Raw genomic sequence first — 24,312 nt, 5'->3', positions numbered from 1 at the left:
TTTTTTTCTGTTGAATTGTGAATTTTCATGATTTTTATACGTGATGACGTCATTCAAGGACTCGCTGTCGATGTCCGACAAGTCGAACAAGAAACGGAAGTGCAGCATGAGAAGAAAAAAGAGGTGTTTTGTGTATGAAGTTAGTTGGTTAACGTTAACTTACCTCTGAAGAAAGAAGTGAAAGCGGTGGGGAAGCCGAGGGAAGCATTTCTTCCGTCGACACTCCGAAATTAGACAGTCCTCCTGGACTAAGACGTCACTTTCTCTAAGAGCAGGAACAAAGTGTCAGGTATGCTCAGCGAGATAACAAATCGGCAAGCTAACGCTAACTGACAACGCGAGTATCAGACTGTGTCGCTACTTTTGCGTTTTGAGTTGTTGTTCATATATCCACATTACACAGCAACGCTTGATAAAGTAGATAACGTTAACCATGGATGTTTTGTGATTTCACATTGTCAAAATACAGCAACAACGTCAGGCTAACTTACAACAATGCCGACTAACTTGTTAACGTTACTTATAACCCGGTTGGCAAATGCACTAGCTAGCTAATGTTACAGTTAGCCTACTAACCTGTTAACATACATTTTGGAGACTTTAACTTCGGTGCCTTTTCCTGTCGGACGCCAGTTTAAGTTGGTGCAAGAGCGCTAAACATTCATGTTAACGCAAAAATTGCATGTCTCCCCAGTTTAGCTGCTGGTTGCTGGGATCAGTTACAACCGTGGTACAAAGGTAGAGATCACCTATGGAAAATGTTACGTCCAATGGTTTATACTGGTTTGAATCCAGACCTTGGATGGTGCATATTCCTTAATCAGCGTGTCTCAAACAAAATTACCAGGCACATTGAAACCATAAGGTCAGGTACTATAACACCAATATATGGGTTGGACTCTGAGGAAATAATGAAGCTTGCATGTGTTGTCTGATGCATGCACTGCACTTGATGGCTGTCTCAGTAGCACATTTTTTTACCCCAGAGCCCCCAAACTGGTCAATCCAGCTGTGATTAGAGTGTCAAACCTGATTTTGTACTAATATGAAAATAATATGATTCTTTTCAGTTACCTCATTGCGTGATGAAAAGTGCCAGGTTGTTATGGAGTGTCTGCATCTGTTTGGAGAGAGACAGTTGTTTCTGATGGATCACTTGCTTTATTTTGTCTTGTTGAAATCATGATATATTCTGTACTCTGTCAGCCAGGATGGATCCAGCACTTCTGAGAGAGAGGGAGCTGTTCAAGAAAAGAGCTCTGTCAACCCCAGCTGTAGAGAAGAGACAGGCTGCCTCTGACTCTGGGTCACACAAGAAGAAGAAGCCCAAAGCTGACAAAGAGAGTTCCTCTGGGTCCAAACACAGCGCTGGTAAGTGTAGAGGACTTTTTAAAAATAATGCCTGACATGTTTGACTGTTGCAGTGAATGGCTTTGTCCTGGCGTTGTAAGTGAGTCATGTAGAGATGGAAGCCATAGTGCCGCTGACAGAAAGTATCATTGTAATGCATGGTTCTGGTGCTCATCACTGGGCTTGTAAGTGTCAGCAAAGATGCACCAATCAAAATTTTCAGAGCTGAGACAGGTTGTCTTGTAATGTCATTACAGTGGCCAAGGCAGCACCAGTCATTAAGTGTTGTAATTTTAACAGCAAGCTCAAACACAAGGGCCTCTGAAAAAGACACAGCTTTTGACTTTAGTGATGTTCTCTTCAAAATCGGAGAAGCTCCTCCAAAACAAGGTATCATTTTCAGTCTTCAGACCTTCTAATTTCGCGATAGATATTTCTTCTCTGCATACCTCTTTAAATGATCAGATCAAAGAACAGCTTTCAAAATAAAATTGTTTACTACAAAACAGACAATGTTTAAATTGGATGCATCACAGTTTTGTATGTTCATAAACAGAGTTAGAGATCAGAACTGGATTTTAAGCAATGGGGCCTTGCTGTGTGCACACTGCACTGGGGCCAGGTGTTTGTGCAGTACCAGTTGTGCAGTTTCAAGAAAGTAAAAAAAACAAAAAAAAACAAAACAGTTTTATTGATTATTGAAAACCTTGTTTTTACTGAGTGGTAAATTTAGAGGCCAGCAGCTGTGTTGATTGTAATAATAATGTGTGCATATTTTGGCAAAGCTTTGTAAATTTCCTCTTGATACTGTACTATATTGCACATTGGCTACTGTAATGGCTCATAGACTGGCACCTACCAAGCCAAAATTCTTCAGCTTAGTAATCGCACATCACATCATTTGCATGTTGTCATTGCAACGTGGTTGTGCGCACCGTGCGCACCATGCACACTACTCCGCTATCTTGCAGTTGGGTATGGATGGACATAATGTGGCATCTGTAGTGTTTTTGTGGTACTGTTCCTGGAAAAAACAAAGGCTTTGAGAGCATCCCTCGGCTCTTGTACATCATGGCACCTCTTTCCTTTTCTCCAGCCATGGCAACAGCAGCTGAGGGTTGTGCTGTATCCAACTTATAATCATGTCCGTCAAATTGGAATTGGCTCTTGGTCCTTCAGATATTCAAGTGTTCGGGTTTGAGAGTTTGAATGGGGCTGAGCAGGACATTCAGGGTGACCGCAACATCCACATAATAAAGTAAACACGCCAAGTTCGCTCTGTGAGCTAATGCGTTATCGCTAATGAAGGATCAGAAAAGTGCAACAACTTTTTCTGCCAACGCTAGATATCAAACAAAAGCCAGAGACTGTATCGAATTAAGCTGCTGTGAGCTTTAAATTCACAACTTCTAAGCAGAAGGCAGAAGATAACATTATCTCAGAGCCTGACCTGGCAAAGCTTCTCTTCCTCTGGGCAGCCGCCTCTGTCTCACTCAGACTCACCCTGGGTCTGTGTCCGCAGCTGCCTGTACCTGAGAGCAATGTGAAAATGAGGAGCGCTCACCCTGCAGCTAAATCTGGGGATCAAAATATTCCTAGAAGTACATTGATGCTGACTGAACCCCCCCCAAAAATACTGCTTGACTTGAGGAATGTCAGTTGACAAAGGGTTCTCGGACCGATGATTTAAATTTTCAACTTTCAACATACAGCCTAAATTGAGGGTCAAGCTTTTCCAGGAAAGTGCAACTCTTGTGAAATCTTAGGGCTTATCCAATTGGAAATTGGGAAACTTGCATGTTTATTGCAGTGAGTTGTAGGCAGTTGTGGTGACTATATTAGGTTCCCTTATCAGTCCTAACTATTCTTGGAGTCACTCTTTGGACTGTATGTTGACCATTTTCTCATGTCGCCTGAGATATTTTTTTGTTCTCATGCTCCAGCTCTGCTTATAAATGATCTGATTCATAAATGGCTAAAACTAAAACATTCTCATCATCAGTAGCCTCAGGTGCTTTAAAAAACTTTAAATATTTTGGACTTTTTGACACCAGAACATTGTTAAAAACAAATAGTTTGAGAAATACCAGGGAGCTGAGTTTCATGGAATGAAATGAATTAGACAGGATGTCATATAATCCCAGGTCACTAAAGACCTGAGGTGTGCATTCAAGAGTTAATTAGAGTGAACGCTGCAGAGTGATCACCGTTGTGTTCGACACACACCCACACACACTTACAAGTGAAGACAGAAATAGAAAATTGTGCATGTTTGACAAATGTCCACTTCAGTATAAGTAGGTAACTATGACAATATCAATATCATAGTTTTGGCTCTTTGCATTTGACCTGATCTATGCCTACTGGAGAGGCACTTCCAACTAGCACAGCAAGGTGGGCTCAGCCCAGTGTCAGCACAAATGATCATTGTCAGTAAGTACTGTGCTTTGAGAATATGAAGGCTTTATTACGCCTTTTGGAAATTTGAAGTGACAAGGTTCCTTTGATCGTGATATACCTGGAAAAGTTTTGAAATTAGAATGTTTTCCAGGCCTGGATATGGTTTGGAATTAACTGAATGTTTTGGAAAAGATTTGAATTTACATTGTTATGGCTGTTATCTAAAATATGTTCATAAAAATCTGTCCAATGTTATGTGAAAAAGGTTCTTTTTATTACTATTTTTAAATCAACTGCCGCGTGAGCATTGAACCATCACTAGTATCACATGATACACATAAACCAGACCAGCATCGCCAAGGCTGCACTCCCTTTAGGGGTGGGGATTGCACTGTCACATCCGGAGAGAAACAAGAAAATGTCAGAAAAGCTGATGTGTAGCGGTTTAACTAAGACTTTTACACTGAGATCTGAGGCATAAAATATTCGTTAATATTCACTGTCACTTAGGTAAATGGCTAAACGATGCTGGTGATAGTTACTACTAGTGGATAGCTATCGTTAGCTTGAGTAAAGTCATTCAGTATAGCAGCATCAGACCGTTGTCTCCAGCTAAATCTCAGCCTATAGATTAAACAGTTGGCTCTTAACAAGTTGGTTATTTACAGACAACACTTAGCATAGTGATACCCAATAATTCAATCAAATATTCTTATTTGATTGAATCACAAGGTATTATGATCCAGACATCTATATATGTATAGATAACCAGAAAAGCAATACCTGAACACTGTGTTGGGTCATTGACCCAATTGGATGGGGGAGGACTAATGGGCCATGATGGTGATCACCCTTTGTTAAGGTATCGTGTACACTCAGGTTCAGGCAAGTTCACAGAATAATTATTAGACATGAATATGAAACAGACATTTGTTTAACAAGAAATAATTGCATACAGACTTGTCAAGATTATAAACCAAGCACATGTCAAATTGCATCGACATCTGCAGAATCTTTGGTGTTCTATACCCCAAAAGGGGTTCAGCCTTGAAGTACCTGTACGTGCAGGTCTGGTCTCTTGGCATATGCAGGTCGTTGGTGGCAGGAATGTCTAATGAGCAAGTAAAGTTAGTAAGTGCTAGCAGTTTGCTTAGCCACAAATGCCTGGGGAGTGCGTGTGTAATAATGTATGGCTGCATTGCTATATAGAGCGCTGCAGGGATGATGCTTTTTGTAGGCCGGAATGGAAGTTAGGGTCGCTCTGGTTCCCTTGTCAATAGAATTTTTGTCCAATGGATTTTGGAATGTTGCAGACAAAAAAAGGCAAATTAAAGTGTATGAAACGCACATTTTGTTCAGCAAGCTAATCTTCACAAATTAACACAACTTTTATGATTTTTGAAGCATAAATGCAATCACCAGAAGTAAAAAGCTAACGTTGGGCAATTAAAAAAAAACTACACTATGGTTCCATGACCAATATTTCCACCCATCCAAAAACCTATTGACTTTAAGATTAGGGAACAAGGAGTAGCATTTCTGGGTTTTAGGACTCAGTCCTGCACCTCCCCGTAGGCCGACCCTGTTAAACTACTGTAAGTCATGGAAATAGGAGATAGGAGATTCTGGAAAAGTTAGGGAAAATTTTGAAAATCCATTGGTAAAAATATGAGTGAATGCGGAAGTGAAAGTTTGCAAAGAATTAGAAACAATCAAACACATCTTCTTTGTAATTACCCAGCATCACCGTGTAGGTCAGGCTACACTTTACCCTGCCACCCTTCATATATCTTCCCTTTGAAGTTCCCTTCGTACGTCTGTTCTCTTAGCAGAAAAAAAAGGCTGGTACATAATTTAGTGACAATTTATTAAGCATCTTGGGGTTAGGCTTATACATTGTGCTCAAAATTACATGATAAATTACATCACTGTGCACCAACCAAGTGTCACGTGTTATAAGATAATGTTGCGATGCTAAACATGTTGACAACACTGGCATACACTTTACTAGAGAACAGAGAAACACAGGCTTTATTCGAAGCAGCAATGTTGTCCAACAAAGCTCGACCATTTGTTGTCCATCAGGTCCTGTTGGCAAACTGGGATATTGAAGTCTTTAGATTTGGACAGGATTTTCCATCTGTTTACAACATTTTACCTTATCTCATAGAAGCTAATTCTCAGCCAGCTCACAGGTACGTGCAGTACTCACAGGGCAGATGAAAACTAGTTGATATTTGGTCTTATTAGTGTTTTCATGTTAACATGGCCTCACTAGTACTATTTCTAGTACTATTGTTATTATTAGACGACTCGAGTTCTCTGCCTTCCTTCTGGTGGTGTTTCTGGTGTTAAGTATGGCTTTCGGGGTCCGCCTTGTGTGTTAAGTGGTAGTGAATGTACATGTGTGAAGAATTCCTCTGAGCAGGAATGAAAAGCTAACTAGACTCACTCCAAATCAGTGACAAGCCGCCCCCTTTCTTTTTTACATTGTTCTGTTATCTGGTCTCTTCCATCTGTATCTTTTCAACTGTGAGCAACTGAACACTGTTGGGCACGTTTTAGAAGTTCTTTTCTAATTCGGCCAACACTCAGGTCAACCCAGTTCAGAACTGAAAGCCGAATTCCTGCTCTTCCTTATCTTCATCCTTGCCTCACCCTATACCACCTCAGTGTGGGATTCCGGCTCCTTGCAAATGCTGGTCATTAGCTTGCCGCAGCTCCCTGGCCCCTCCTCCTGTAGCTGGTGATGTGTCTTCCCTTTGGCACAGCACCCACAGTCCAGCAGCTCATAGAGCACGGCCAAGGCAGCCAGAGACACGACAGTGAGGATGAAGAGCAGAAGGATAATGAAGCAGGCCACGTTCCAGCCGTCGTGGAAAGGGTAGACCTCCTGGACCTGCATGGAGACATGGGAGAGTGGGACCGCCTCTGGGTGCCACGGGAGATTGCTTGGGTGTATAGCAGAAGTGATGTTTGCCATGATTTCTGGTTTGAAGCGACAAAAACAGGGAGAAAGGCAGATTGTTAACGCTTGTGACAGTGTTCGGTTCTGTGTTTCGCTGCGATGTGGTGACAGGGAGACCAAATTAGAGCAGCGTGGTGGTTATAAAATACTTGTTTCCATGGTGAGAGAATGATTAAAAAATTAAAGTAGTTGAAGGATGTCTTAAAAAATAAAACTCTACAGATCATGTGCCTGAATTTCATTATCACTTTTACATAGCTAATGCACTTTTTGACAGGGACACAGTCTCACTAGAGAAACAATTGTTAGTTAAAAGAAAAGACTGTGTTATTAGAGCAAACAGTAATATTGCAAAAGAGCATAAACCCTACTGAGGCCATCTGCTCAGAACAAAAATAGACTTAAAAGCCTGGTAGAAGAGGATGGCTGCACAGGGGAATGTTACATCTATGCTTGGTTTGCAACTCTTCTGCCGTAACACCTGACACAAATGTTGAAGTCAAGGATCTGTAATCTAGTAATTAAGTTAAAAGATGTTCTGCAGTATGCGCATCGTCAGGCCATTTGGTCTCTCCTCAGCTATCCTTTCACATTTTCAGCCTACCATTTTAAAATCCTCAGGGAAGAGCGTGCCAGCATTTCTGCCCACACACACACACACTCATTCACACATGTGCACATACATGCTCCAAACACACATATGCACACAGACATTTTTATATCACATAGTGAGGCCAAGGAAGCTGACCCAGATTACTTGAGTGAACCACAGAACTGAGGAAGAGGGAGCGTAAGTGCTTCTCTTTACACTGGGCTAATCCTGTAAGGTTACGCTGTGTCTGTGTGTATTTCTTCTACAATCTTATAACTGCAGTTGAATATTTTGTATGTAAAAACAGACACTTTCATGTATGCAGGATAAATTTGTGGCGTCTTAGAGCAGGGTTCAATGTTAATGTGTTTTTTGTTTTTTTGTTTTTTATTTACCCTGCTGGGCAAGTAGATCAGAAAGCAAAGTCAGTTGTTACTTGCTCCTTTACAAATTTTATTATTATTATTATTATTATTATTTTATTAGTGGTTATCAAATCACAAAAAATGCTACAATCAGTTATGTTTACTCATTCTTTTGCCCACATTCTCTAACGCAGGGAAACTCAACTTGCTTTGCCTGGGGGTCAATTCTGCAAAATGACAGGAAGCCAGGGGCCAGGCACAGTAGCCCCGCATAGGTCAGGTGTATGCAGGGGTGTTTCTGGGATTTGGGGACCTTCAGGGCTTAGCCCAGACCTCAGTCAGGGGATCTGAGGGCTCCTTCCTGGCATTATTTTTTGTGTAAACTAGCTCTATTTTGGTGCTTTTTTAATACGCTTCTGCACCTTATTTTAATTAAATATACAAAGAAAAATCCCAGTATGAATGAGTTTATTTTGACTGTGAATTAGAAAACAGTTGGGGGGCCACCCAGCACCGTATCAGGGGCGAGATTTAGCTCATGGTGCGTAAATTGAGTTTCCAGGATACTGGAAATACTCAGTTGCATCTTTACCCGCTGCCATTTTCTTGTGAGTACTGCGCATGTGCAACAGAGATGAGAAGGAAGCGAGACAGCTCACTTTTTGGCGACTTTTATTTTCAGCTTTGATAAAACACCCATTGTGTTTAATTCTTTTTTCACCACGTGCCTGATCGGACATGTGAGTTTCTAGCTTTACTAGCTCAATCTTGCATTTCCCTTGCCCTGGGCAATCGGGCAATTGTTATTGTTGAGCCCTGTAAAGTATGACCTGTATGTGTGAGACTGTATTTTAGTGCACTTAAAAGAGACAGATAAAGGCCTCTTGTATGATGGTAATTCAGTTTTCCATGTTACTTGAAACCGTAACATGGTAGAAGCCGTTGTGGTAGTGGCTTCAGTTGTCTCAAGAGATTTTCACCTCAGGAAATTACATAAGGGCCAAAACACTGACGGTACGATTTTAGGTAGGCTGGGTGAGGCAGGAAAATAACGACTATCAAGGGGTCACACACAGTTAAGTACATTTACTGTGAGTTGTTAATTTGTTTATGGGAGCAGACTGAACAACAGCTGTTCACAGTTTTTACAAAATGTGGTAAGTGTTTAGTGGTATTTTCTTCACAGTCGACTCAACTTAACTCCCTCTTTAGCATCTTCTTATCACAGACCCAGCACATAATATCAACTTCACTTCAAGTTATTGCCATGACAACAACCTCTTTTTACTAATTTGTCTCGCCTGGTGTTGCCCCCCCCACCACCCCCACCCCCATGGTCTCTCTGCTCCTCTCTTTTGTCAGAGCAGTCACATACACAATAACAGATTGGCTCCCTACAGCATCTGTTATCTCACCCCAAAATGAGCCCCACCCCAGCCGCGCTCTTAAAGGTGTTGTAGGAATATATATTGCTCTCTCTGGCTACACAGCAGCTGCCTCTCACTAAATGCACACACACCAAACACAGTTATGCCTAATGCCCCAGGCTGGCTCCTCACAGCTGTCAGTCCCTCATTGATTTGTCTTAAGAGCTGCAGTTTGCACCGACTCATACATCTCCGCAAAGACAGGCAGGATGCATATGAGCACACATATAGTCATAGAAACACACACAGAGTTCCTGATGTTTGGTATTCTAGGGGGAAGAATGCAGACGGACAAATCCATGTTTATTTAATCCATTGCGTGTTTGCTAACTCTTGGCCTAAATATTGCAATTGCCACCTAAAGCTCTTAGCTTAGTTATTGTTGAATTACATTTTCCACATGTAGAAAGGAATTGGCTTCATAAATAGATGTGCTCAATTTAAACAATGTATGATATACCCTGTGAATGCTGGATTGCACACCAAAAAACCCTCATAGCTACACAGAAGAAGAACCTTAACTTAAAATCATGCTGTGGATTGTTATGATCTGTTGATGTCAACCACGCACACATTATACTGATGATGCTATTCTGGAAAAAATATGCAGACTCACCTGTGTGTCTGGCTCTGTCTTAAGAAGATGCAAGTCAACAGATGCACTCTCCTGTCTTTGGTGCTCCACCTATCACTCCGTCTTCCACTCTCTCCCTCCTCCGCGTTCACTCCTCGACCTGTTTTCCTGCCCAGCACTCTCGCGCACTCTCAGCCGCCGCTCGTGCACTCGCTCGCTCCCTCCGCCACTCCTTGCAGCTCTCCATGTCTCGGCTGAACGGCACGGGCTTCTCTCCATCATTGGCTCTCTCCTCTTAGCCCTGCCTCTGCACCATTCGTTAACCGGCCTGTCACAATTTCAGCGTCCTGCCTACAGTACAGCTCGCACCAACACAAGCTCCCGCCCACACCATGAATCATTCATGAATCAGTGTCTGTTTTCAGCTTTGATTGGCGAGTGCTGGGTCCAGACCTCAGACAGTCTCAAGGGGGGAGCAGCAATGTTGGACTCCAGCAGAGAATAAGACCAGCTGGCTGCACTTCAAATCATTCTTATGAGATTCCTCTCGTGTAGTACTTCTGCAGTATTTTTGTAGGATGCTTTTGTTACATTAACCTCTTCTACTTCCCTCCTCCCTACCACAGACCCATTTTTGTATATATCATCTGAAAGCTGGGAACCTGAACATTGATTTGAGTTGCAGCTCAGCACTCTGTGTGAAGTTTCTAGTCATAAATTGGTAATACACATTGTGTTTTGGTTAAGCGCCTATTAAACCTGTGAAAGTTTATAGTGTATAGGGGCTTAGAACATAATGATGGAAGTATATGATAGCTATTACCACTGTCAAATGTGTCTTGTAAATTGATACCATTTGTTACACAGATTTGGTGCTTAATTTAATAGTTTTTGGACTTGAGAGTTAACAAAATGGTCAAAAATCCCTTTAAAATACCACATCAAGACAGCAAGACTTTAAGGAACACCATAGAAAAATCCATGCTGTGAAATGGTATCAAACACTGTTGACATTTGGATATTTCCGTAAGAATTGCATTTTTTTTTTTGTCCAATTGGATGGTGAGCGTTCTGTTTTTATAACTGCTGAGAATCCTCCGTATTGTTAATATATCTATGAAAGCCACCCATCCTCTCAATGCCCAAGGTCTTTAGTTTGTGGTTGTAAAATATCACAAGGCTGTGATTACTCTGGAGGTCACAAGAGGAAATTTTATACAGTGATGTCTGCCTCAAAAAATGGTCTCACTTCAATGGAATGGCTGCTACAGGGACTAACACCATCATACATGAATGCAACTGGGCTCATTGAATCCACGTGTCTCAGATTTCCATTCATACACAATTTATGCAATTGCAAGACAGATTTTGGACCCCAGTGTGCAGAAATATTAAAATACAATAGGCAGAAATAAAACATTTATACTGTATCCAAAAAGCTGCTTGGTTTTTACCCCAGACTGCATGGGATTAGCATAAACTTGAACCCATTTTCATTCAGATATTTTAAGGAGTGAGGTCAAGGGACCCCTTAGAAAATGGTTGTGGTCTCTTCTCAGCTGGCGAAGGATAAAGCTGGCGATATTATATATTTTTTTATTTTCAGCAAAGGACCAAAACTAACAAGATGATCCAAATAACATGTTTTAGCGGTGTAGCCAAAGCCTACTGTATATTATTCCTTTGTGCCATAGAACTCCATTACTGTCCAAATATTATTACAAAAACATCAATGAAACCCATTGATGCGCTGTTCGCTATGAACATGTCAATATAGCTACTGCAGCTTATTTTGTCACTGCTGCCATAGCTACTCACTAGCACACTAAATGTGTGTTATTCAAATTTTGGAAAAAAAAAAATCAACTTTTGAAAAAAATTTAAAGTATATATTTTTGGCCCTTTTGTAAACAGTGACATCTTCGGGATAACAAATATGCTAGAGTCCGAATGCTACAGACAGGACAAGAAACTTGGAAAGTACTGAGAAACAAACTGTTGGTTTCAGTCTTTCCTTGGGAACTGTTCTGTTGACAGTAAGAAAAATGTAGAATAATGCATGCAATGAAAAATTTCAGCCTGATTAAACAAAGATTAGTGAACACCAAAGAAAATCATGTAATTTATTTGTTGTAATATAAGACAAGCTAGTGTGCAAATCATGTTTTAACTATTATGTACGCAACATTCAGAGCATTGATATAGCAGCAAACCATCATTTGCTATGTAAAGACAAAGTGGAGTAATGGCATCCTGACCAAAGAATGAAGTCATGCTGCCTCTGTGTGTTGTAACAGAGCTTCTCCTATAGTTTGTTGTGGTGAACTGAACAGGTGCGTGTACATGTGCATGCTGGATACTTCATTGCCGTCGCTTTGCACTGCACTCATACAGCAGTCATCAATCAGTGTCGTTAACCTAACCCAAGTGTAGCACCTAACCTTCGGTTCCCCCAGGTTAACAAACTCTCAGACTCAAGCTCTGTCAGCACTATTGCTGTTGTTTAGCACTGTTAATGGAGTTAGCACCATTAACTGCTACCTTCAGTTTGAGAACCATGTGCAGACATCCCATACGCTCTGAATTTTGCACAGAGCACCTTAAATGTTCATGATTTTAAACAGTTTTATCACAACAACCTGTGGTCTCTATCTATCCATGTAGTCCACTGGTGTCAGCCTAAAACAATACTGATGTGACATTTAAATATTTTGCCTTAACTGTTGTTACTCTTTTCCTCCACAGAGTCTAGTAATGGCAACTTTAACATCAAGACAAGCTCTGGGTACAAGTTCGGCTGCCTCGCCAAAATAGTCAATTATATGAAGGTAAGCCTCCGGAGACATTTTGTCTGTGATAAAAGGAACATTCTCTGGTAATTCAGTGGTGATTGTATTTATCTTGTTAATGCTTTTGCCTCTGCAAATGAGCACTATCTGAGACAATGGTGTTTTGAAGTCTCATGGACATTGTTCCTCTCCACATTTATTTTAAGCTCTCACAACAGCATCCACTTAATTACTAGATTTTAAGCATGTCGTCATCTCCATCAAAGCGCTTGAAAAGATTGACTTGTTGTCTGTTGTGTCAGTCCAGTGAGTCAGTCGTGTCCGCTGCGTAACATTTGGTCCCCAGTCTTTCTTTTGGTATGTTAACAGCTTGTTTATCATGCTGTGACTCTGCGAAGAGGCAGCCAGGCCCTGTCACACGAGCTGTCTGACTCATCCCTCGCTGCAGAACTCACACTCAAGTTGACAGATTTCCTTTTAATGTGTGCATTTTTTTTGGTGCCATCTGTTGAATACACAGTTTCAAACTGTGTAAAATAGCCTGACAGTTGGATGTAAGGCACAAAATTACTGTAGTCATTTGGCTGAAACCCTGTCGAGGTGGGAGCTAAGAATTGCTTACATTTTGAAATAAGCGCTTTGGAAGGTTTATACTGTGTTGACTGTGTGTGTGTGTGTGTATTCTTTATGTAAATCCATTTGCTTTTCTGTTCTGTACTCTCAGACAAGGCATCAGAATGGTGATACACACTTCCTGACCCTAGAAGAGATTCTGGATGAGACCAAACTTCTTGACATCAGCATGAAACAGAAACAGTGGCTCATGACCGAGGTGTGTTTGTGTTTCTTCAGTATGATGCCACCTGCTATTCATCACCAGGAGTACACTTCTTCTCACCCTACATCATTTCGCTGACCTGTTTTACATCTTAAATCATCTGTAGGCTGATGTGAGCCACAACCACAACATCTTGTATGTTGCAAAAGAAGGTAGCCATTGAGTAGAAGCTGAGTGATGGTGCAGATAACGCACATCCATATAACATTCAATACCATGTTGAAGATACTGTTGACAACACGTTAAGATTTATCCCTAAATAGATGAATGGTGTAAAATAGGAATGAAGTATTAAAGGGTAACTTTGTTTTTTTTAACCATTTTTCCATGGTTTTGTGTCTGAATGACTAATGGGAACAACAGTTTTTGAAATTGGTTCAGTATTGTTTGAGAACACTGCTGAAACAGTTGCAATGAAACCACGCGAGGCATTTGTGTGTCGTCCATTATGTCCACTAAAAGTCCTTGTTTTTGCCACTGACAGGCTCTGATGATTATTCAAAGTGTCTGACAACATTATGGAATGGATCCATACAGACATAGACATATTTATTATAAAGTAAGATCCTTTATGTTTAACCAGAAACAGCCCTGAAATAGCTATCACTAAAGCCACTAGACTAAAATCAACAGTAATAGTAGCGTGTATAGAGCCAGCATATTTTCACATCTGATTGGGTGAATTAAGAGATTATTTCAACCAAACCAGAGCTAATGATTGTTGGAACAGTGGAAAGATGAACCCAGATGGTATCACGAATTTTGTTTCTGTCAACTTTGAAGAAAGTGTGTTTGAGGAGGATAAAATTACTATTTATTTAAATGGAGTCTGGTGGGTTTTATGATAGCGATGTTGGGGCTGTTTCTGGTGAAACAAAAGGCCCGTTTCCACTGCAGGAACTTCGGGGTAAATTTACGGGGCCGGGGCCATTGGTGCGTGTCTCCACCGCAAGAACCACCCCCGAAGGACAGAGTTCCGGAACTTTTACAGGGGCTAAACAAGTCCCTGCCTCGGAGTAGGTACTCAGAACGGCCCAGAGAAACTCCTGGCTGGGGCTTGGGGATTACTTGGTGCTGATTGGATATACTCAAGGCGGAATGTGATGTCAACAGAAAGCAACAAAATAGCCGGCATTTTTAAAACTCAGCAGACGAGGGTTAGCTCATTCATAGCTTCCACCGCCATGTAAACAAACTCAATAACCGGTCCGTGAAAAACATATTTTTTCCAGCGGATATCTTAGTTACAACATGATTGAGCTAGCAAAGCAGTTTTGTGTTGATATGTGTGGCATTTATTCAGTTTTGGGAAATCACGATGTCTAGAAAGCATCAGCGGACAGGGACAGCTAACAGCAGCAGCAAAGCTAACATCAGGACGTCATCTGTTAAAAGCCCCCCGTTGTCGGAAACGACATGAAACTACTGCAGTTAGCTCATTCATGTTGTAACTAAGACATCCGCTGGAAAAAATATTTTTTTCACGGGCCACTTTGTGAGTTTAGTGAGTTATTACAGACACCACTATCGGCTAACAGCGAACAGTGTCACTATGCCACTACGTCGCCCCGGTCAAAATGGTCGCGCAACGATTACATCACATCCAGAGCCCGTAACTTTACAGGAACCTTCCTCCTATTCCGCTCTCTCAGTGGAGACACGGCGGTTGAGAGGGCCGAGCGAGAGGACGTTCCTGTAGTAGTTCCTGCCCCCCAGATAGTACCAGGAACTTCTTCAGTGGAAACGGGCCTAAAAAGGATCTTACTCTTTGACAAAACGGTCTATCTCTGTAGTGAATCCTTTCCATAATCAGTCCCTCCAGAAAAGTCCCGCAATTTTTCCGCATTTTCCGGCTGACCGGAAGTCGTCACACATCTGACGTCATTTGAAACGTCATCAGACGCATCATCAGATCACGCTAATGTCATTGCAGTATGGAGAAACACACTGTATTGACATAAGAATTTGTACTGTTTAAGTGCATACAATATGTGTTGACTTCATTAAAATGTTATGTTTACAGAAGATGTAGCTTACATGTTTTACAGTCACATTGTCTGGTTTGAGAGCTACAATATTCACTCAGGATTTTTTATTATTGGAGTCCATGTTTTGAAACTAATTAAATAACACTAAAGAGAACTACGAAAAAACATTTGCAGCTATTTTCGTAATATTCAGTATGATTATTATAGCAAGTGATTGCGTGACTTACTTTTTGGAGGTAGTAGTTTAAAAAAAATGTACTTTTTTTTTCTCCTTTTGTCATTAGCCGCAATTTTTTTCATTTGCCGCAATTTCCCACAAAAAAATCACAAAATGCTGCAATTTTTATTGCGATTTTTGACAAAGTTGGCTGCAGATTCAAGGGGGTTTTTTTGCCGAGAGATCCTGGAGGGACTGCATAATGTTGTCAGACACTTGAAATAACATTTTGAGACTGCCAGTGGTAATAACAAGCGCTATTAATGGCCATAAATTGACAATGCACAAATGCCCTGAGTGATTACATTGCAGCCTTTTTTACAGCTGCCGGCTCCAGCATTCTCGCTCAATATTGGACCAGCTTCAACAATTTTTATCCCCGTTAGTCACTTAGACACAAACACCTGGGAAAATATGGTCCAGGTTGGAAAAATACCCTTTAAGGTTTGCAGATAATTAGCCTGTATAAATTCACATAATTTTTACATCACAAAATCGTTTAAATACACATTGACATCTTCCAGCTGGTTCACTACTTAACTAGCTACTTAAAACTTGACATCTACTTCTTTACTTTCTGACAATCTAAGGCCTTGGTCAACAACCCGAAAATTGACGTCCGGGATGGGACGTATGGCTTCAAGCCCAAGTACAACCTGAAGGACAAGAAAGCCTTACTGAGGCTGCTGGACAAACACGACCAGCTGGGCCTGGGAGGGGTGCTGCTGGACGACGTAGAGGAGGGGCTGCCCAACTCAGCCAAGGCCATCAAGGTAGCACACAAGAAATGTCATTCATATGAAAGCACAGTTATGTCTGCACAAAGATGTCGCCTAGTGTGTACTGTGCATTATGTTTATTAATGGAGGGGACACACATTTGTGTCTCACAGGCTTTGGGGGATCAAATTATCTTTGTGACAAGACCAGATAAGAAGAAGATCCTATTCTACAATGACAAGCACTGCCAGTTTATGGTGGATGAAGGTGAGCATAAGTCAGCTTTGTCAGTCAACTGTAATAAATGGCTCTCTCTCAAATTGAAACTGTCTGTTTGTCTTGGCTGTATTTCTGTCTGTCACTGAGTGTCTGTATTTAATGTGGAGATTTAGATGATCAAGGAATTGTTAAAATTGTCACATTAAGATATAAAACATCACACTTTGGCTCTTTAGCCGCTACCATACAAAGGTTTGAGGTTAGATAGGGCTTGGGCAATATATAGTAAACATCTGGTCAGTTTTACCAGGCCGGTGTGGCTACACATTTGGACGAATAAACCAAATCATTATAGAAGTTCTTTGGATGTGTACAACAGGTTGTTGGCTACCCATTTGAGCTAACATCAATTAGCTGTTAAGATTGCACATACAGATATAAATGTTTAAACTTCTGTCAGTATGGAGATGCTACACATTGTTAGCTTGGTTAGATTCTCTACAATTCAGTCGTTAAGTTCATTTACTGAAACTACAGTTATGAGTACCACAAATGACAGTAATTCATTGAGTTATACCATCTTGCTAAACAAGAGAGATGGAAAAAAAGGTGTGACACCCTTCCTCTGACGCTGTCATTAGGTCAGAATATGTGTCTAATCCTCTATTACCCGTCATGTTCCATCAAAAGACTCAAAAGGTTTTTCATAGGTGCCAAAAAACAAGCGTCTCTCTCTCTCTCTCTCTCTCTCTCTCTCTCTCTCTGTCTCTCTCTCTCTTTTCCTGGTTTTAAAGGCTGCATTACAGTAAAGTGATGTCATTTTCTGAACTTGCCAGACTATTCTAGCTGCTCTATTATTTGTCTTTACCCACTTAGTCATTATATCCACATCAATGATGATTATTAATCAAAAATATCATTGTGATAATATTTTGTCAAAGCACCAGTAGTCTATATCAAGGTATTTGGTGAGATATATAGTGATATGTTCTCTATTGCCGAGCCCTACGTTTAGATTTGGATTTGCCTTTCACCATTTCATGTCATTGTACATTAAATGTCTTTTTTGTCAATTTAATATCTCAGTTTGAACTGCTAGTCTGATAAAATAAGTTTATATTTTCTATTTTTTGATTAGGTTGATCAAACATACAAAATACACAATAATTTAAACATTTTCATGGTTATTGCCCCTTTATTATACATGTTAATTTCTTATATATCTTATATATATATATATATATAATTATCTACATCAAAATCATCTTTTAAGCTTACTGTCTCTTTCATTTTGTACTTTGTATCCAGTCCTGCGCTGAGTTTGTTTTGTTATTTTATATCCAGCCATCCATTATCCGTAACCACTTCTGTTCAGGGTTGTGGGGGAGCTAAAGCCTATCCCAGCTGTTATTTAATGAGAATTATGATCAGAATTATGAAATAATTGGGGGCCTGGATGTTCAGTCAGTGTATTATTGGCTCAAACCTTTGTCTGTTAATTGCAGAATTCCAGAAATTGTGGAGGAGCGTTCCAGTTGATTCCATGGACGAAGAGAAGATCGAGGAGTACCTGAAGAAACAAGGAATCTCCTCCATGCAAGAAACAGGACCAAAGAAAGTGGTCGGTGTCCCCTGGTCTCCCGTCTGCTTCGTTTTCATTCCAAATTTAAATATACTCACCTTTATTTCACTAGAAACAAAGGTTTTAACATTTAACACTGACTGTTGACATTTGTACCTTGTTAATGAAGCATCTTAAATCAGTGTTGCTGACTGTGTTTCTGTGCTCCCTGCAGTTACCGGTTCAAAAGAGGAAGAAGCAAGGTGGGCAGAGGAAGAGACACTTCAAGACTCACAACAACCATTTGGCAGGCGTACTGGAGGACTATTCAGACGGTCTTCCTGTAAAGAAGTGAGATCCTCTCTCTTGCTGCTTCATGCCCTCAGAGGAGTGATGGAGAATCTGTAAATCAGACACGGCTGGAGACGGAGACCCTGGCCACACTACGATACAGACTTTTTTATGGCTGTCTGTTATTTCAAACCTAGCTGCTTTTCCTTTCTTTGCACTCCTCTCAGTGATCAGTGGTCTTGTATTACATGGAGTGAATAGCAACTGTGTTGTGGAATCCTTTTTAATTAGTTTATTGATCAGTGATAACTGAAGGACACTGGAGGAAAAGGGTACTGAGACCATTTAGGGACACTGAATGCCCTTACCAAAACCACCATCCTTAAAGGGGATGCTGCATCCGAACTGTTAAAATGTAAATGAGGTTTAAGTGTGTAAATACTTTTTTCTTCATTTTATTTAGTACATCACAGAGGTGTGAGTGGAAGCTTTGATTTTAAAGGGCAGCAGTCCTCACCTGATGGCAACCTTCCATCCTTGTAATAGGAATAGCAGAAGACAGGCTTGTGTTGTGCAGGGCATCACATTGAGGTCTCTCATCCAGCATGAAACATCTTGGACGTTACTTCTTGTGAAATTTCAAAGTATTTAAAGTTGTTTACTTTGCACCACTGTGGCATAGTGGTTTAAAACTTTTTGAATTTATTTTAATAAATTACACTGTTACAGGATTCAGCCTTGTTGCTTGATTTACATGCACTGCGATGACAATTCTATTAGATCAGATGCTAACATTAAAGGGGACCTATTGTGCTTTTCCATATTTTGTTTGTTAGATATAGTGGTACAATGTCAGATGTTCATATTAAACGCAGCCAAAGTATCAAATAATGAGGTTAACATATGCAAAAGTAGCGAAAACCTCAGACTTCAGACCATCCTGAATACTCTAATTCCAATGTTTTTTCTACTCTGGCTACAGTATGACATCATAGTGTGCTGAATTTCTTCACATGGTCATTTGCTCCAAGCACGCTACTGCAAGAATTTCCATTATGTGGCCTACACAGCTAAATGAAGCTACGTGCTAATGGCAGGGAAAGATGTCAACCTGAGAGCTGATATGTTCAGTTTCTCCCCAGTTTTGGATCATATTCCTTCTGGAACATGTCTGGTTTTGTTTGAAGCTTTTAATCGTCATTTTTCATGGTAGAAAGTGCCACTTTCTCCGTTACAGTTGATTCGAAAGACCCGGAAATGCTGCCCAATCAGAGCAGACTGGGCTTTTACAGAAGGGGGGCTCGTGTTGTATTCATGTGCTTCCCAAATGGTCCCATTTCCAGAGTTGGGAAGTTGCTATTCTGACTTTGGTGCATCCATGAGCTTTTAAGTTGTAATGTAGAAACAACATGGACGCTATAGATAAGATGTGTCGTGTCTTGTTGCTCAGAGTGAAGACTGATGTTGCTATCCAGGTATAGTTTAACAGTTTGAAACTTTATATTACAATGTGATTTTGTCCCAAACTTGTTGCTGCACAAGTACATTCTCTCAAACCACTAAAATGTTGCTTTACCTGACTTGTTTTCAGGTACTAATAAATCATTTTTGTATCTAATCTAGCTCACTCTAATAAACTAATGGTTACAATATAATAAACCATATTACACAGGAGCAAAAGTTAATACGCAATATGTGAATTAATAAAAAGTTTCTTAACATCACCCAAACATTTGCTTTTGCCCACCATGTGTCTCTGTCATATGACATCAACTCGACAACTTGTGTACTATAGGTTGGAATCACCAAGATCCACGATTCGATATATACTAAGTATTGTGATAAAATATGTTGCGATTTATTACCTTTTTTTCAACTGCAATTTATGTCCCCAAAGAAAAACTTTGTCAACATCTATTTTATCTAATAAGATAAAGTTTTCAGTCTGTTCATCTCACTTCAGACATTTTTTTGCAGCAAAATGAACTTTGTTTCTCATATTCTCGTAGGCTACTTAAAGTTTAATTTGTATTTGTAATATTAATAATTTATATAATTAAAAAAATCGATACTTTGCACTATGTGACAATGCGATGTTACCACACAAAAACATCGCAATACTATATACTACTACTAATACATGAATGCAGGGCACTAAAATTGAGTGTCCCAAATAGAGAGTGAGTACAGGTGTTGCAGCACAGACATTATGAGGGTTTTCTTGGACCATTAAAGGGTATAATAGTTGTAGTAGAAACCCTCTACACTAGTATGAACCTGAAGATAAGCATAACAGCTTCCCTTTAAAGTGTTGTCATTCATTTTGATAGAGAAGACGGAAACTTGTCTCATTTAGTTTTGGCATTGTGTCTTCTTTTCAAATTGTGCATATACACTGAAAACATTCTAATAACTCCTGTTTTCTTACTGCACTATTTACAACCTAGTAATAAAATTACTGGTAACCACTTTGATCATAAATGAGTACATGGAGCACACCATCAGCAGTTCTGAGGTTATTTAATTAATTATAGAAAAGGATACATCAGCACAGCAAGATAAAGATGAAATGCTTAATCAGCTGTTAGAGTAGAAAATATTTATCAGTCAGTGAGAAAAAGCACTGTTGAAGCTAGGTACATATTATATATACATTCATGCTTCCTTCTGGACAGGTCTATATAAATAATGGGTTTGCTCGCCATTTACAATCCAACATAAGAAGTAGCAGAACAAAGCTACATTTTAGCTAGCGTTGTGGCTAGCTTTAACAGTTTTCTTCAGATGGTGGTAGTTTGGCAAAATCTTCATCAGAAAGTCAAGCTGAAGGGTCTGGGGCTGTGAGGATAATAAACAAACATATTAATAAGTGGTGTTGTGCACAATGCTTTCCAACTCAGACATAGGACATGTTTGAAAATGTTGCACTACTACTTAGGAAAACAATAGACCTGACACACCATGATTTATAGTGTTTCCCTGAACAAGCTCAGTAGAGTATGGAAAAAAATGCCCAATGGAAATTAGAAGCTGCAATACTGCAACAAATTATGATGCAGTTTGTTAAACTTATGGTTCCCAGAGCTCTGCTGCTCTTACCTTGCATGCAGTAATGTGCAAAATCTCATAGGAACCTGCAGTGTAAATATGGTGCACGCTCTTTTTAAGTTAGCAGAGAGCTGTAAATAGGGCCTTGCATGTTTGAGCTTCAATTTATACTTATATGAACTATGTATTTCTTACAGTCTGCTTTTGCACACAACATGATTGAAAAGACCATTCATTATATATATATATATATATATATATATATATATATATATATATATATATATATATATATATATATATATATATGTGGAAGCTCTCAGACCTGAAAGAAATGCTTCAAAGACATGCAAGATCTGTGATTATATAAATGTGACTGAAATGTCCAACAGCTCAGAGCAGGGTTTTACCAGTACCCACAGTTACTGTCATGTCTGAAGTAGGCATATTGAGATAATGTGCTGTTATGTCTTTGTGAGTGAGTACTCATGCCCATCTCTAATACAGGCGCCATATACAAGAGGTGGGAGCACTGGCACTTAACAATTACAATGCAATCTATTAAAACACCCCCACAGATTTCAGCCTGCAGTTAACAATGAGTTACACAGGGCTCAACACTAATTTTTTAAAGTGGTCACCAAGCCGGCGCCAGGCATCAGCTTTTGACTGCTGATCTTTGGATACCTTATATTTTAACTGATTAAGATGTAAATCAGTTTACTAATAAAAACGTGACATAAAAGAATGTTGAAAAGGTTTATTACAGTAACTGAACAAAAAGCCTGTGTAGTTTTTTTTTTTTTTTTTTTTTCTTTTTTTTATCTGATGCTTTACAAAATTGAATCTTAACTGTTATCAGTTAGCATACCCACCCTCAATTTCTGGTACACAAAATCCTGGTAGGTGGCATTAATCTTACAAATGGCGGTGTTCTTCAGCCGATCAATGGGTGCGCCAGCTCTTGCAGCTTTCACATGTTGTTAAACTGCACACTCGTGTTGCTTAGAGCTCCAGTGCTTGTCTAGCCCTGTGGTTCTATAGGATGCACTACCTTGTACTAGTGAAAATGTTGTGTGTTGTACATACTTAACATTATAATTTTGCATCCAACTCAAAGATACTGGGATACTTTGGAAATTTACTTTTTTGTTTAGGTTAACGTGGTTCTATGTCAGTGGAATCAATCTGCATGTTTGTTTGGGATGCTGATGGGTTAGTCAAAGTTTTCAGCCACAGTCATTCTGTTAATTTGATTTTCCATTAGCACTAAAATAGATGCCTGCGTGCCTGCATATTAACACACTAACGCATGTGCAGAATTGTCTGGTTCCAGGTTTTGACAGTAACCCCACTATTTAAACATCACTAGGACAGCAAATATTAAAAATGTATTCATTTTCAGTGCCATTTTGCTGTTCCTATTTTTTATATGTCAAAACGTAGTTGCCACTGATGGCAACAAAAGGCCAAGAATTGGCTGTCAATTCTAGCAGCCCTTACTGTTGAGCTGTGTTAAATCAGCACCTCTCGGACAGACTCAGCTAAAAATTTTATATTTTGATGGTCCATCTGTGAGCACAACACATATTGGAATGCTGTGGTACCTGCGGTCTCTCCGTCTGAACCCGCCTCATACATCCAGAGCCGTAGATGACCGTGTTCTCAGGTATGACCTCACAGGTGTTGACCTGACAGAAGGCTCCAATGATACAGCCGCTGGTGAGGATCACATTCCTACCAACATCAGCTAGAACAACAGAACAGAGGATATTTGATACGGTGAGTGACACTTTTTATCGAAACGTTCCATCCTACTCTGCAGATGTGGGTTGCTCACACATGAACACACACAAAAAGCCAAACAAACCTTTGGATTCAATCACATTGTTGTCCCCAATTTTCAAAGCTTGTGATACTGTTGGTCCTCAGCTAAGGCAAAATGAACTTTTGATAGTTATGAGTCACAGTATGGTTACAGTATGAAATCATTTGACTTATGGAACAAGACTGGTCAGACAAAAGGATACCACAACCAACTTCAAATACATTGTTCATGCCAATAGTCATTGTCTTTGGCTCCACCTCAGACTCTGGGGTGATGTTTTCGGGGTACCTGCAGAGTAGAAGAAACAAACTTGTTATTGTTACAATACAGGCTGATTTCAAAACAGAGGTGGCCCATATGCAAAGATAACCCATCTTGTATGTGTAACACACGTTATACACTGAGATACACGGAATCCTGAATTAACGTTACCCATTAATGATCAGAGCTTGCTCCTCGATCAAATTGCCTTCTCCAATCACTATGGGTCCTGCCTCTGCGATGATACGAGCTTTTGGGTGGACTACCGTCCTGGGGCCTGAGGAAACACAGAATTGAAAAAGTTAATTTAAACCTGCTGAATTAGTTGAGAGATTAATCCGATTTAAGTGTAAGAAATACAAGTTTTATCAAGTCATCAGTGACTACTTGGAAGTGACCCAAAGCGAAACGTCTTACCTATGGTGACATCTCCTCTAATCTCACTTTCAACACAAACTACAGCTCCGGCGGCTATTTTGACACTGCAGGGGGAAAAAGAAAACAGTGATTGAGAACATGAGAGGAAAAATACTTATTATGTTAGCTAACGTCATGTAGCTAACTAGCCATTTCTTTAGCCGTATAAACTAGCTACATGGCTGCTTCATTATGGCTATTAAGTACTTATTTTTGTTTGCTGTTAACTTTTAGCTATGCGAGCAAACGTCAATAACGGGTTAACATTAATATTACCTTTTCTGAGCATTTTGTTTATCCGCCATTGTGAAAGATGAAGTCCGATGGGAGGCGCCGTTGATTCACTCGATAATCGATTTGGAGTCCTTGCTGTCACAGCGTGTGCGCATGCGTCGGTGGACATTTTTTTTTAAAGAGATGGCAATATAAAAAGATGACTGATGACTAACATGAGGATTAT

The 24,312-nt window shown here is 40.0% G+C and overlaps 3 protein-coding genes across 4 annotated transcripts; 1 reads left to right on the top strand and 2 right to left on the bottom strand.

The window, feature by feature from the left end:
- The first annotated feature begins 63 nt into the window (after positions 1-63).
- Positions 64-19,029, top strand: gtf2e2 (general transcription factor IIE, polypeptide 2, beta). Of its 2 annotated transcripts, none has more exons than XM_033624689.2 (8): positions 64-289; positions 1,211-1,371; positions 12,422-12,504; positions 13,190-13,297; positions 16,099-16,281; positions 16,401-16,494; positions 17,952-18,067; positions 18,243-19,029. In XM_033624689.2, exons 2-8 carry the CDS (start codon positions 1,212-1,214, stop codon positions 18,360-18,362), a joined length of 864 nt encoding a protein of 287 aa, XP_033480580.1. In that variant the 5' UTR covers positions 64-289; position 1,211; the 3' UTR covers positions 18,363-19,029. The 2 variants fall into 2 exon arrangements, with proteins under 2 accessions (XP_033480580.1, XP_033480579.1); XM_033624688.2 differs by having other exon boundaries at positions 1,207-1,371.
- smim18 (small integral membrane protein 18) lies at positions 5,601-9,858 on the bottom strand. Its single transcript, XM_033624691.2, has 2 exons — positions 9,719-9,858; positions 5,601-6,738 (listed from the first exon to the last, which is right to left on the bottom strand). Exon 2 carries the CDS (start codon positions 6,731-6,733, stop codon positions 6,410-6,412), a length of 324 nt encoding a protein of 107 aa, XP_033480582.1. The 5' UTR covers positions 6,734-6,738; positions 9,719-9,858; the 3' UTR covers positions 5,601-6,409.
- Positions 19,030-20,801: 1,772 nt separating the features above from the next.
- On the bottom strand, positions 20,802-24,251 carry LOC117255604 (dynactin subunit 6-like). Its single transcript, XM_033624690.2, has 7 exons — positions 24,129-24,251; positions 23,853-23,917; positions 23,607-23,712; positions 23,377-23,462; positions 23,217-23,264; positions 22,954-23,096; positions 20,802-21,136 (listed from the first exon to the last, which is right to left on the bottom strand). The coding sequence occupies exons 1-7, from the start codon at positions 24,155-24,157 to the stop codon at positions 21,044-21,046; spliced, it is 570 nt and encodes a 189-aa protein (XP_033480581.1). The 5' UTR covers positions 24,158-24,251; the 3' UTR covers positions 20,802-21,043.
- Between the last annotated feature and the right edge of the window lie 61 nt (positions 24,252-24,312).

This window comes from Epinephelus lanceolatus, chromosome 3, assembly GCF_041903045.1.
Source record: "Epinephelus lanceolatus isolate andai-2023 chromosome 3, ASM4190304v1, whole genome shotgun sequence".
In the NCBI taxonomy this organism is placed as follows: Eukaryota; Metazoa; Chordata; class Actinopteri; order Perciformes; family Serranidae; genus Epinephelus; species Epinephelus lanceolatus.
This window is presented reverse-complemented; position numbering and strand designations above follow the sequence as displayed.

Coding starts and splice junctions, on each gene's coding strand:
- LOC117255604 (XM_033624690.2), bottom strand. CDS start 24,157: ATGGCGGATAAACAAAATGCTCAGAAAAG. Junction 23,713..23,852: donor TAGAGGAGATGTCACCATAG/GTAAGACGTTTC, acceptor GTGTTTCCTCAG/GCCCCAGGACGGTAGTCCAC. Junction 23,097..23,216: donor CAATGTGATTGAATCCAAAG/GTTTGTTTGGCT, acceptor CTGTTGTTCTAG/CTGATGTTGGTAGGAATGTG.
- smim18 (XM_033624691.2), bottom strand. CDS start 6,733: ATGGCAAACATCACTTCTGCTATACACCCAAGCAATCTCCCGTGGCAC.
- gtf2e2 (XM_033624689.2), top strand. CDS start 1,212: ATGGATCCAGCACTTCTGAGAGAGAGGGAGCTGTTCAAGAAAAGAGCT. Junction 12,505..13,189: donor AAATAGTCAATTATATGAAG/GTAAGCCTCCGG, acceptor CTGTACTCTCAG/ACAAGGCATCAGAATGGTGA. Junction 18,068..18,242: donor AAACAGGACCAAAGAAAGTG/GTCGGTGTCCCC, acceptor TGCTCCCTGCAG/TTACCGGTTCAAAAGAGGAA.